This window comes from Cephus cinctus, unplaced genomic scaffold, assembly GCF_000341935.2.
Source record: "Cephus cinctus unplaced genomic scaffold, Ccin1 Ccin1_scaffold0196, whole genome shotgun sequence".
Taxonomy (NCBI): domain Eukaryota; kingdom Metazoa; phylum Arthropoda; class Insecta; order Hymenoptera; family Cephidae; genus Cephus; species Cephus cinctus.
The window spans coordinates 234038-247342 of NW_014332917.1; the positions used below are offsets into that span (position 1 = coordinate 234038).

General features: G+C 40.2%; 1 protein-coding gene across 12 annotated transcripts in view; it reads left to right on the forward strand.

Annotated features, from left to right (window-relative positions):
* The window catches only part of LOC107264860 (gamma-aminobutyric acid receptor subunit beta), a 104232-nt gene that overhangs the window by 73286 nt on the left and 17641 nt on the right, over positions 1 to 13305 (forward strand). For 6 of the 12 annotated variants that reach the window (XM_015733587.2, XM_015733594.2, XM_015733589.2 and 3 more), the window contains exons 6-7: positions 3645 to 3782; positions 11981 to 12265. In XM_015733587.2, the coding sequence (XP_015589073.1) occupies positions 3645 to 3782; positions 11981 to 12265 (423 nt within the window). Of the gene's footprint in view, positions 1 to 3004; positions 3143 to 3644; positions 3783 to 11980; positions 12266 to 13305 lie in introns of all 12 variants that reach the window. The other 6 variants (XM_015733588.2, XM_015733597.2, XM_015733590.2 and 3 more) reach the window with 2 other exon arrangements.

The window sequence follows — 13305 nt, forward strand, 5'->3', positions numbered from 1 at the left end:
CCATAAATACTTATTCACATTTTGAATACTTTACTGAATTTCACTTAGATGAGCCGTGCAATTAATTCTGAGAACTTATTGCCGTACAATGGTCGGCGACGCCAACGTTTCCTCGTCCTGGAAATACCGCGAGTATTTTGACTGACTTCATAAGGACAAAAAATACCCATCTCGTTTACACAGAAACCATTCAAGTCGATTCGGCTGAATATTTCGTGTGATGACGGAATCCCTGTAAATGTCTCAATCCCACGTACATTTCCCAAGTAAAACTTGTGGATAGAAACGGTTAGACAGATTGGCTCGCTGACACGTGTGCATGACTACGGCTCATTCTAGTGCAACGCGTCATGCGCGATACAAGACCCGCAGCCCAGGCGTCGCCACGCTGGTGAAGCATGACTTCGCATTTAATGTCCTCGTGCCACCCTGTACTTGAGGACGCAATTACGTAGATTGACTCGCGCATTTGACCATCCTGTAGATGATAGTCAAGTCTTGATAAGCATGCCAAGTAGTTCTGTATCTATACATGCTTGCCTTTTACAGTGTCTTGAGTTACGAGCGCGTTTACAAGCTGCCACATCGAGTGCACTACATACGTTACATATACGAAGTGTATCAGCTGAGATCCACGTTTGCGGTTTGCGGTGAAACGGTGAACGATTTCGAAAATCTGATGTGACAACCATTTGGTACTTTTTAATCGAGCATCGATTGCGCATATTATTATTTGCTTAATTTCTATTCGCAAATAAAAAAACTTTCTTTGTCATTTCAAGTCACATTGAATAAAGTTAAGTGTAAAAGTCATAGAGCAAGAAAAAAATAAAAATGGAAAAAACAGTTTATATGGATGACATACATGAAAATTATGAAGATATTTCCGTTCTAAATTTGGTAACTTTTTGACAGATTTATGCCGCCCTAACGAAATTTGCCGGAACTGCCGTAGGTGCTTAACAACGCCATCTGGTGGATTTTCCCGGAACCTTGAAACGGCAATGATAATTTGTTTATTTACGAACGGAAGTCAAATGAACAATATTGATATGCGCAATCTATGCAACATAAAAAATATTCAATAGTTGCCACATCAGATTCTTAAAATCGTTCACCGTTTAACCGTAAACCGTAAACAGACACGTTAGCTGATACATTTTGTATGTATGCCTATAGTTATGCATATCACTGTTAACTCAATAGCATTGAAATGAGTTATTTAGAGGTGAAAAAAGAAATTGTAGAAAATTTGCTAAGTGTGTCAAAATTTTGCTCTTGTTTGATAGAGAAAAAAAGAGAAAATATCGGTAAGCTTTTATTGCAAGTACACAACTCTGCACGCATGCACGGCACGTTTCTTTACTCTCTTGTCCATATTTTCTATATGTCATCCCATATCCACTTCATGTTTATCACTAATGAGACCTATAGTCATTCTTTTTTTTAAATTATATGTTCGTTGTCAAATTGAACTTTTAAAATTTACACGATGTATCTACGGCAATTCAGACGCACTCGAGACATTTGTTGAATATGTACATAACGAAAATATCGTGAAATCTGTTTTTTTTTGCGCGTTCGAAAAAATATCACGCGGACAATTCGTTGGGATTTTCAAAATCTACAGTAATCTCTTTTCTCATTGGAGGGTTGAGCGTTAATCACAAAGCGCAATGGAACGTGCGTCGAATAGAGTTCTCGAGTGTCGATCGGCTGAGTAATTGCACGTGGAAACGCGGCTTTAGTGTCGAAGCAGAATCGTCGTTAACGACCACACAGCGAACATATATAGTGCATTTGGTATTACGTGCTCGGATTCACATTCTAATTAAACTAATTCGCATTAATTACGTGTACGTTACTTAAAATTTTTTTTAAATTATACCCGTTTCCAAGGGTCGTCGTTACGGTACGCAAACATTTTTTCCCTTGAGTCTAAATTTAATCTATTCGTCATTTAGAGTTTTCATTATGATTTTCGCGGTGCACTCGAAACGATTTGGCATGTTTGACACTTAAATTTATTATACATAGGAATCGCTCTCGCTCGACGTCCAACAAAATGGAGCACTTAATTCTGAATGCATCGCGGATTCCAGAGTCTTGCGAATGTTCGCTATGTCGGTGCACGCCGTCGAATACCATTTCAATTCTTGGAATGTCGTATAACGATTGTAACCTCCAGCTCAGTTCCAAAGGAATGTTCTTATGCATGCGCGGAAGGCTACGACAAGAAACAAGAGCGTATCTTGATTTTCGTTGTAATCACGGGAGAAATATTCCATTCAAAATAGGAGTTTAGATTCATATATCAAATCAATATACCGAGAAATAATGTAAAATAGTATAAAATGTGAAATGTCAAAAATGTTGTATACCAAACATTTTTATTGACAAAATATCCAAATTCGGTCCCCGCAAAAATGAAGTGCGATTCGTTGTCAAGATAAAAGAAAGTGAAATAAGAAAAAAAAAAACAGAAATAAAAATGCAAAGATATACATATTCGATGAATGCCTTTCCGCGCTTACAAAAATCAAAGCATTATTCTTGCCGTTTCATACGTAATGTAACCAGAGCAAAGAATAACGCTTTGTATCCTAATTGGTAGACTTAAGAAATCCTTTGCAGCAAAAAAAAAGAACGTTCGCTCGTTAATTTAAATGTTATCGATAGGTTTTTATTATTAATCGTCCCTCAAGTGTCTAAGAACAGTCGCGCCTTGTATATTCACCTATACAGTGTGATTCAAGAATAGCTATGCACATCGAATCTCCTATTATCAACCGTAGGTATACCTATTTTTCAGTACATCCTGTATAAAATGAATTAAATAAAAATAACAAAAACTTTATTGCACGCGGTTAAATAAATAAAATATCGACCGAGGCGCCATCTGTTCTTAGTTTTATCAATCCATTCGTTCAATCAGTTCCTGCCCGCCCTATTAAGTGTCTAACTGTATGCTAGAGTGGAGATTTGTGTTTTGTTCTCTTGGCAGTTGGATACACAATGCGCGATATTCGGTACAAATGGATCGCCGGCCTACAATCGGTCGGCATCTCGAACGAGGTGGAGCTACCGCAATTTCGCGTGCTCGGGCACAGGCAACGACAGACAACCATACACCTCTCTACAGGTAGATATCCCATATTCATCCTCCTCTAGAACCGTCCTCGTGACCACCGATTTCACACCAGTTGAGAAGAGCGTTTTCCCGCACCGAATGCACGATAATCACGTTTCCATAATTCTGATAAGAGCTTCATAATTATGGTACACGAGAAATGGGTCAGTATCCTTAAATCGAAAAAAACTATCAACAGAAGAAAAAAATTCCCATCCGAAATTTGCTCCCATCGTTCAACCAGATTTCCCAAATCAAAGGCCCCTGAATTTACGATCCAACATTTCTTGAGATCCGTTGTATCCGGTTTCTAAACCACGATGATCATATGCTCACACCCTATATCACATTACTCTTCTAGTTTGATTTGGCGTTAAATTTGCTTATAATGAAAGTCACGTGATTTAAGGGTATATGAGGTAAAAGGTAAGTGGAGGTCCCCTCGGAGGCTGCGCAAGATTGCGGGTTCTGCAAGGTACGTACCAACCGTGGGGGGGGGTCTCTATATTTTCAGTCGGATACACCATGAGGGACATCCGGTACAAATGGAACGAAGGACCGAACAGTGTTGGCGTCAGCCCCGAAGTGTCTCTTCCTCAATTCAAGGTCCTTGGTCATCGACAACGCGACATGGAGATTAGTTTAACCACTGGTAACGTATCCCCTTACACTTAGAAGAAGAATACTGGACCGATCTAACTGGACACGTCGAACTTAGACTTCGTGGGTACCTCGAACGATTTGCCCAGTTTCTGGCAAATAGCCACGCTGCAGGATGACCTCAGAATTCTCTTGACGAGTTTCTCAACTCTCTCTCTCTCTCTCTCTCTTTCACTTATTCACTTTTTATCTCTGCTATATACTGTAACGTTTATCGGTAGTGCAATTTCGTACGCTCCTTATGAATGTGCGAAATGGGATGTAGGTAAGTGCTCGGAACTGACGATTTTAAGAACTTATACGACGCAGGATTATACGATAACACAAAATTACAAATATTTATTAAATCATCGATAAAAGGTACAACAGTCTTTGTAATGTGGAAATGGTAGTCGTCAAGAGTAACGTCGGTATTGTAGGAAAGGATTGTCAGAGGTACCCCTTTATTTATTGTTGACTATTCCTATATCACTCTGACCTATCCTTGTGTAGCAAGGTAGCCCTAGTGGCATTACGTCTGACTTGGCTATGGCACAGTGTGCAAAGCGGCTAATCACAGCAAGAATAGTAAAACTTCATCAAAATTTCTCTACGTACAGTATTGAATAGGATATCATGTGCCAGTATGCCAGAGCTTCGATAAATTTTCTCAAGAGTATCTGAACAGTGGAATAAAGTAGGCTAGGTACTGATCAGTACAAATTTATATGATTTACATGCTCTATCCCAAAGTGCATAAGTCTAACGATAAAACTTTTTAATGATTTCATCCTTTCTGAAATCACTTTTAGGATATCTAAAGACTATTTGATTATAAGAGATAACAGATGGATTAGCGAGAGGCGCTAATTGATTAGCGAGAGAAGTTCTTTATCTGTCAGCTGTTGTTGGTACTAAAGGATTGTTCTTCCAGTGACTGTCTCTAACCAGGACACTCTAAGTACATGAGTACTCAGAGGTTAGCTAAACTCTACCGTTTCAATACCTCAACCGGTATCTGCTCCTGCTGGTATATACGAGAGCTTCCGAAAGTTAGAGTACGAAGGTAGTCTCGATGGAATCCGTGGATAAACCGGATAAACCCGCTGAGACTTCCGGTATGAGCGTCATCGTCGACGTCGACGTCGTTTCCTTCATCCCTGTTATGCTTGAACTTAGACGTAGCGCATGTTCCCTGACTATTTTCTCTCTTCTCCTCTGATCTAGTTCTCTTTGGTGAATCGTCAGAGACCTCGGGACATGGGTCGATCCTAACGAATTCATTGATCCCTTCTGTGGCGATTAAATTCTCCTATGCTTCTCTTGAGCTATTTTTATTAGTCTCAAATGATCTCACGTACCTGATAAACATCGTTAACTCTCAGGAAAATATACGACGACCCTCTGATGTGCATGTGCCTCTTACGTATTTCTTTCTCATAATCTTCAAGATAATAGCCTCCTCTTTGGAATTCTCTTTCCACACTTTGGTAACCCAAGTGCGGCCATAAGGGAGAACGACGTTTGAGCGAAAAGGTTTTCCGCCACCTTGTCGATTACGCTTTCGAGGATGTTGACTACTCGAGAATTCTCTCAAGACATTGGCTATATAATACCTAGCTACCTCGGGTGCTTCTGGAAGTATAAAAGCTCAAGCTCTCTGTGGACTCGGTATTTATCCGTTAAAGGATAATCGCATTCTACTCTTTTGTATATGGTATATATGTATATTAAAGTGAACTTTCGTGATACTAAGAATCATAGAACGTTATCACTTAAGGATTTGCCATTTATTCGACTGAATATTTTCCATAGGGAAAATCATAGACGGAGAAAAGATTTCTCGGCAAATACTTATATTCTAACAAGTATCGTGATACTTTGTAATCTCGTTGCATTTACATATACAATTGCATCCAGCATTGATCTCGTACCGTATTGCGTCAACATCAAAATCTTCCGCACCTTTCGCATAGACTGCGAACCCTGACTGTTTTCGTCCTTCACTTTTTGTGCCGTCTGTGCGCGTTAATAAGCTCGTCGACGTCTCTTGAGATACAATTAGAGATACAGTCATTCGCGAGACAATGTATATTTTCCGCTACGTCCTCGATATGCATTCGCGTGCCAACGCTAAAATATGGAAGGGCGTTACGACGTTTCCGTGGGGCAATGGATTTTTCCCTACGTTCCACGTGGAAAATACGACTTTTCAAAGTGTACTGTACTATATTCGACGGAAACTGAATTTCCTCTCGTATATATTACGACCGTCGACTTTCAGGTTGTACCTCGTCGATCCTTAGCACGTTATTCAGGTCGTCATGCAATCCCGACGTTTTGAAAGGCTCGAAATATCGACACGATTTACCAACGCATTATTCACTGCCATCCTTATATCAGACATGCAGCCATTATGTTTTTTTTTTCTTCAGCATTAATCACCCGATGGGAAAATCCGCGAATCATCCCTTTTCATTAAAAAAACATCCTCTTCCAATACAGCCAGTTATATAGACCGATTCGCGTATAACGTAAAAAAGAAATGATTTCAATGCTTTCCAAGTTATAGATTAATTAAGTAATAGCATGAAAGGTAACCCCTGTTGACCTACCAGTTCCAATCAAGATCTTCCATCTCGTCATTGATATTTAATGCGAAAAAAAAGTAAAAAAGAAAGAGAGTAAAAGGGTAGATGGCGCCACTAGGCAATATAAGCGTGAAAGTACATTTCGCACTGAACACGAATCCTCGCGGACACCCTGCTCTACACACAATGGAGTCAGGGTGAATCCAAAAAGTCTCTATAAGTATACGTGCTCGGGTACGGGTAAAGGCCGTACAGGTTGAGAATATAGAGGAGCAAGGCAGAGGGCCCCGCTTCTACTTAGTTTGATGAAGGTTTTAATTACGGCTCGGATTACACTGACTGACCCACAGACCTGAGCTTCTGTCGGGCTGAATTACCTACCTTCTCTTCAACTCCGGCTCATTGCCACTCGGCTATACGGAACAGTCTGGTTCTATATATACATATATATATACACACACCCTAAGTAGCTCTTGATCACTAGACGGGGCGAGGAGAAACTCTAATGACTCGCCAATAATCTCTCGATAGGCTCTTACGAAGAAGTTCATTCAAATCGAAGCGCATCGTATCTAGTTTCTCGTCAAATGGGATTTAGGCACTTCAATGAGTAAGGTGTAAATGTGAACTAGATCAAAGAAAGATAGCGAGTTCTCGAGAGACTAACAGTAAATACATTATTGGAACAAAGTTTACAGCACCTTACTATTATTACTGTTAGGATAAAAGGAGAGGTATTGAATAAATAAAACGTCCCTACAACCGGAACCGGTCCCCGTTATGAAAAGGGTAAATATGAAATGATTACCCGGTATACACCTGCTTTTAGTAGGACCTACGGTGGTTTCAGATTTCGGGCACTGTCTGTAACTATATTCTGGACATATGTGTCTATTCTCTTCTGTTCTCCCACTCTCGCAGTAATACAGCCCACCATCGCCTCCCTCTCATTGGCCAACCACAATCAATGCCAGAGTAATTAAAACAGACCAGTCAGCCGACCGGTTGCCGCAATCGAGCGTACGTCCTGCATATGCTGGACCCTTTAACTGGCTCTGTAAATATTCTAGTGTTTCTTTACTCTTCCACTCTCGCAGCTATGCACCCCTTTATCCTATACCTATAACTGCTCCTAGAATCGTTGGCATATATATACGTACACGCTAGATAGTACCCAACCTTTTACCGATACGATCTCCAGTGGCTTATTGAACTAGAAATTTTCTAGGCAATTGCCGCGGGTATCAACAACGCTAAAAGTTTTACATCTCCTGCCAGTTAGGATTTTTTTGTAATTTATAAAATTCTTCAGATATTCTAGTTACATTCCCGAAATTTTTCAACCCGGCGAACTGTATATATTACGTTGGTCATTCCATTGCCATTCAGTGAGCTTAACCTGCCTCTGGCTTGATTTTTAATGAATCCACCTTTCAAAGGAATTTCCATCACCCGCTTGACGACGAAGCTCACCTTTGCCAAACTCCCTTTGCATTGTCACCTGTTTACATTGGCTGCTGCCATTGGCGATTGTTCACAATGGGTTGAGCCTCGGCTATTCTTCGGACTACGTATATAGATATACGTATTCAGAGCAATGTACAGAGGTATATATAGAGGAAAAGGAGAAAGGGTATGACACGGAATACACGTTACTTTACTAGACACCCATCTATATGTCTAGTCTACATGCCACCTGTTTTCCTTCTCGGTTGTTCCTCGGGCATTTATATATATATATATTTTTTAAGAAGGGTAGTTTTCAGAACTTTTTGTCTTGAGTATTGGCAGTTTTGAGGACACTTGGTGTTTATCAGGACGAGCCTGATAGCATTTAGATACGTAAGGCATACTGTCAGGACCATAAAGTGGCACTCACACCGAATTTTCCGAAAAAATTTTCATGCTACACACTCGTAGTTGTGATGGGCTAAAAAATGATTTCGTTAAATTAGGTTAGGTTAGAATTTTAATACATGTCTCCAGTTTTAGTTTTTTTTTTTTAAACGCATGGGCTTGCCATTGTGAGTGGCATGCCTCCTGATAACACCCTTTGACAAGTTTATATATATATATATTGTATATCCAATATATATATTCGCAATTCTAATCTGAGTAGTCTGAACTAGTGCTGCGACTGCTTGTGGGATTGTTCGAAAGTGCTACTAGTGACAATGATCACTGCCATTGATACTGGGTTGAGACTTCGTAGTATGTCGAGTATGCACCAATGAGTTCTGTATGGTCTTCGTGTGTAGTCGGGTAACGTCGGAAACTATCGGAAACACGTTCGTTCATTGGTTGAAAATCACGGAGAACTTTGACCAATCTGAACGAGAAGTCGTAGGGATGGCAGAATGCGGCTACCATTTCCGGAAATTGGTGTTGCATAGGAAATACGGGCTCTGTGAGTCATCTTTGCTGGAGGGTAGCGCAGCCTTGAGAGAATCACAGAAAGAGAAGTTAAAATTGAGGAAACATTGTAGCAAATAAACGTAACCGTCTTACTCGGTACGGTTGTGCAATCTGAAAGCGACCCACGTTATCTGGCTTTCTAATGCATTTCAAATAGATGGCAAACCGGGGTACGAAAGAGTCGAGGTAGAAAAAGGAAATAAAAGAGCAGGAAGAAGGATTCTACAGTCATCCATGAAAATGAGGTGGCTGTATACAATCTATATATATAGTCAGGAAGCAGGGATGGTCAGGGATGGAAAAGGGTTGAGGGATGGATATGGTAGTGGTTCGCTGATAGATGCTAGTGGTTAATTGGATGATAGCAGTGATTAGTTTAATCGGATTTCCTTGGAAGCTACGTCGTTCTCGTTTGGATGCAAGCTGCCTCAAAGATTTAACGGCAATGTATGCCAACGAATGGATGGATTCTGTAATTCTATTTGCGAGTCGAATATATTTTATTGTTTGAGAGAATTCCTGGAGTGCTGGTACTGGGGACCACTGGAATGAACGATAAAGGACGAGTTATTCGTCCGCTGGACATTCCTGCAAGTGGAATCAACTAGTGAAATCTCTTTGACGGGAACGAATTAAAACGTTTTTATCCGCAGTCAGCGTAACTGCCTTTCGCGAGAATTGAGGATTCATATTTTTTAATCCTTATACTATATAGAAATTTGCAGTCGGGACCGTACTTTACCGATAAACCGTATTTTAGCTCCTCTCGTATACCTGATTCTCGTACCGATCTTCAAGTCTCTACGGTACCTAGCCAGTCTTCAAAGGATAGGTCGAGGTAGGTGATTAAGGCTTTTTATAAATCCTAAGGGAATAGTGCAATCATCGGCAATTTTTCGTTCTTTAAGCTAAAATCTAGGGTATTCACAGATTTGTTATCAATAAAAGAGACTGAGTTGGGGATATTATACTGGTGTAGTTGACCCTTTGAAGCATAAATTTTTCCTTATCTATGAGTTATTTGAAATTTGATAATTCGGAGAAAAAAGCTCAAAAAATGAGAAATTCCGTGTAATTCTGTGTAACAAATTCGAAATCAAATTTTGTAATTAATATCTCTTACTTCAGGTTCGAAATCAGGGATCCCAAAAGTAAGTCTGAAGCAACAATTTATAACGTAGTAGTTGGAAACGAATTTTTCTCCTAAAAAAAAAACCACTCATTTCGACAGTTCATTTTTTTGTAAATTCTTTTCTAACTAACGTTAAATGCTTGTTTATATTTTTCCTACATTTATCTATGCTTTAGGAACCCTGTGACAGCAAATAGTGTGGATAAAGCTGTCAAAAAATCATTTATAAAGAATTAAAAACTAAGGGAAAAAAGTGTGCGACAAAGGGTTTAAGTCTTTGGTAATTCTACTGATAACGATTACAAGGATAACACGTGACTAACATAATCGTGCACAAGTCACTACTTATTGCACTGAAAAATCGTAGTTTCTGATACGACTGTACCGACTGTTATTTATATTTACTTTTTCAAAAAAAGCAGAAAACCTCTCATTGTCAGTATAAGAATATCTTTCAGTCCTTTTCACGGATCAACGAATCCCTGATTTGCCGTTCCATTTCTATTTTCGCGTACGTTCTCACCCATCTGTGCTATTTCTATTTCTAACCATTCTCAAGGGTCGATCTGAATTCCTTTTTTTATCGTGGTATTTGCAGAGGAAAATGGGTCCTGACTACCCAAGCGTAAAAAAGTCTATTCGTACGTCATTAGTGTCTAGCCGCATCCTCACCAAGAGGAACTTTGACTTCCTTGCCTGATGCGACGTCACGTAAGAAAAATGAGGACGGGCTAGACGTAACCGTGAGACGTCAAGGGGTCTGCGTCATGCTCACGAAAAAAAAAAGTCACAATGAAAAAAAAACGGATACCTTTTACGTATCCAGCAAACCGTAACTAGCGAACGTTCCTCGTTTTGTCGCTCCCTTCCGATGGTGAATTTACCATTTGCAGATTTAACCCCATGATGATTTGTCCGACACTTCGTGCATATGAGCACATTATAAACATCCCTTAAATCAGTCGTCTCAGATTGCTAATAACGACAGTGAAGTTGAAATCTAAAAAATGCAGCATTTTATATATGCATCCAGCAATAGGTATATGATTTTCTATGAAATTCAGGTCGAGGCAATGTAATTTGATGACAGAAAATTTAAGAGTACTGAGGATGAATTGATCCCTCATTACTTGAGGTAGTATACAGTAAATATAGATTCTACAATAGTGAAGGAATAGTCTGCAGAATCTTTTATCATCGGCGAATCTACGTATACGGAATACAAGCGATAGGATGCATCAACCACGTAAGAAATAGGGAGGAATGTTTATCTCGCGTTAAGGAAAATTTTTTGGCTCGAGCTAACGAGTCCGTCTCGTTCGAATCACAGTAGATGGACCCATCTTATTTGATTGAGCCAACGGATTCATCGACTCACTGAATTCGACAATTTTTCTTCGTCTTTTATCTCTCTTCTGTATTCCCTCATTCTCTCCTCTTATTTGCCTTACACCGTCTTCAGTAACCCGGAGCAATTTCAAGCCGCCACTTGCAAATAACTCGACGTGCATTTGGCAAAACTTCAATTTCAACGGTACATAAAACTAAAGCATCTACTTTCTGATTGGCCAGGCAGTTCATCCACGTAGCACGATGATCCTCTCGACACGCAATATGTATTCGAAAAAAGTACAAAAATGTTTCTCCCTTTGGCAAAGTTATGCCAAAAAAAAATTCTGATCGCATTTCCACTCTCGAGGGAAGTAAAAAAAAGTTTGCCCAGGTTGCCGAGGTATCAATAAAAGAAATCAAGGAATTCCCACAACGAAGAAAAAGGCATCGTTACCAACCGTGGCAGTAAAAATCTGCTTACAGGTTCAGCAAGCTCAATAAGAATCAGTCCCGGGAGCAACAACCGAGGCGCAACTTCCGGCTGCGTTCCACGAGCATCGTCGGTTCCTTCTAGTTCGAAAAAATAGTCCCCATGCCACGGAAGAAGTCGGCACAAGTCGGCCGATGAGGACTCTGAGGATATATCCCCATCAGCGGTCTCGTCCATGTTAACCAAATGTGCCGCGAGCGACCCTCGAAGTTAACCGTCGGCACTCACGAGGATTCTCGTTCTTTTCACAGGGAATTATTCTCGGCTAGCTTGCGAGATCCAGTTCGTACGATCGATGGGCTACTATCTCATCCAGATCTACATCCCCTCAGGATTAATCGTGATTATCTCATGGGTGAGCTTTTGGCTAAACCGAAACGCAACCCCCGCTCGGGTCGCCCTCGGAGTAACCACTGTGCTTACCATGACAACCCTCATGTCCTCGACCAATGCTGCCCTTCCCAAAATCTCCTACGTCAAGTCCATCGACGTCTACCTGGGCACATGTTTCGTCATGGTCTTCGCCTCTCTCCTTGGTAAGTAGCAAATCAGCAATCAGCAATCCCCGATAGTACACGTCGCTCGATCAGGACACGAGATACGACGAATGAATTTCTGAGACGCGTCGCGGTTAGAGCGAGACTAGGTACTCGCGCATCCGGTACTCGTGCTTTGCTGTATGCCGATCGCATTATCACTTATTACTTTTAGTACACACTTTGCATTGCACAGTAGAGTCACTTTATTATAGTCGATCGAGCAAAGTTCGCAGTCCGTGTTCACGATTATCTTAATTCGCTTTTATCACGACGCGTCCATATCGTCGATCTTCCGAGCGGCGATCGTTCAACTTAACGAACGTACAGGTACGGCGTTCGTTCTTACGTGTGTACCTGTGAGTACGCGTCTACCTGACCTTACCTAACCCGTCCGTCTGATCTACATGAATTTTTCATGTATCGGTACTCCTTTTGAGGGAAAATGTTAAAAGTTTGTGTATTCAATATCAATGGGCATTGTTAAACTGTAATATAGAATACGAAGTACCTCTAAGGATTCTATGTGAATGGTGAATATAATGTAATGGTTGTTTTATTGGGTATGGGTGCTTAAACGGCATCTACAGTGGACGGTGATACTGTGAGAATGATTCTGAATCGAATCAGAGGATTTGGAGTCTCTGATAAGAGGGTGAAGGCGACGATGAAGAATCATGTAAACGTAAAAAATTGTGTATACGTCATTTAATGTGGATAACGATAAGAGCGTAAGAGCGATTCTATAAAAAATCGTTAGGTCGATACATGTAAATTGAGAAAGAGTACTATGACGTAGGTACATACCTCGAGTACTTTGTTCAAGGGTATCTAGAAATAACTTGTGCATTCTTCTAGGGTTCGTAACAAGAGATTCAATATAGAATCTAGAACGCAGATAAAGTACTCTGACGACCTATATATAGATATAGTGGAAATGTTAAATAAAAAATATATCAAATATATCAATATGTCTGTCTATTGATGGTGATCGTTAAAAAAACTAGAAAAAAAAGGAAATCACCCTACAAACAAATCGT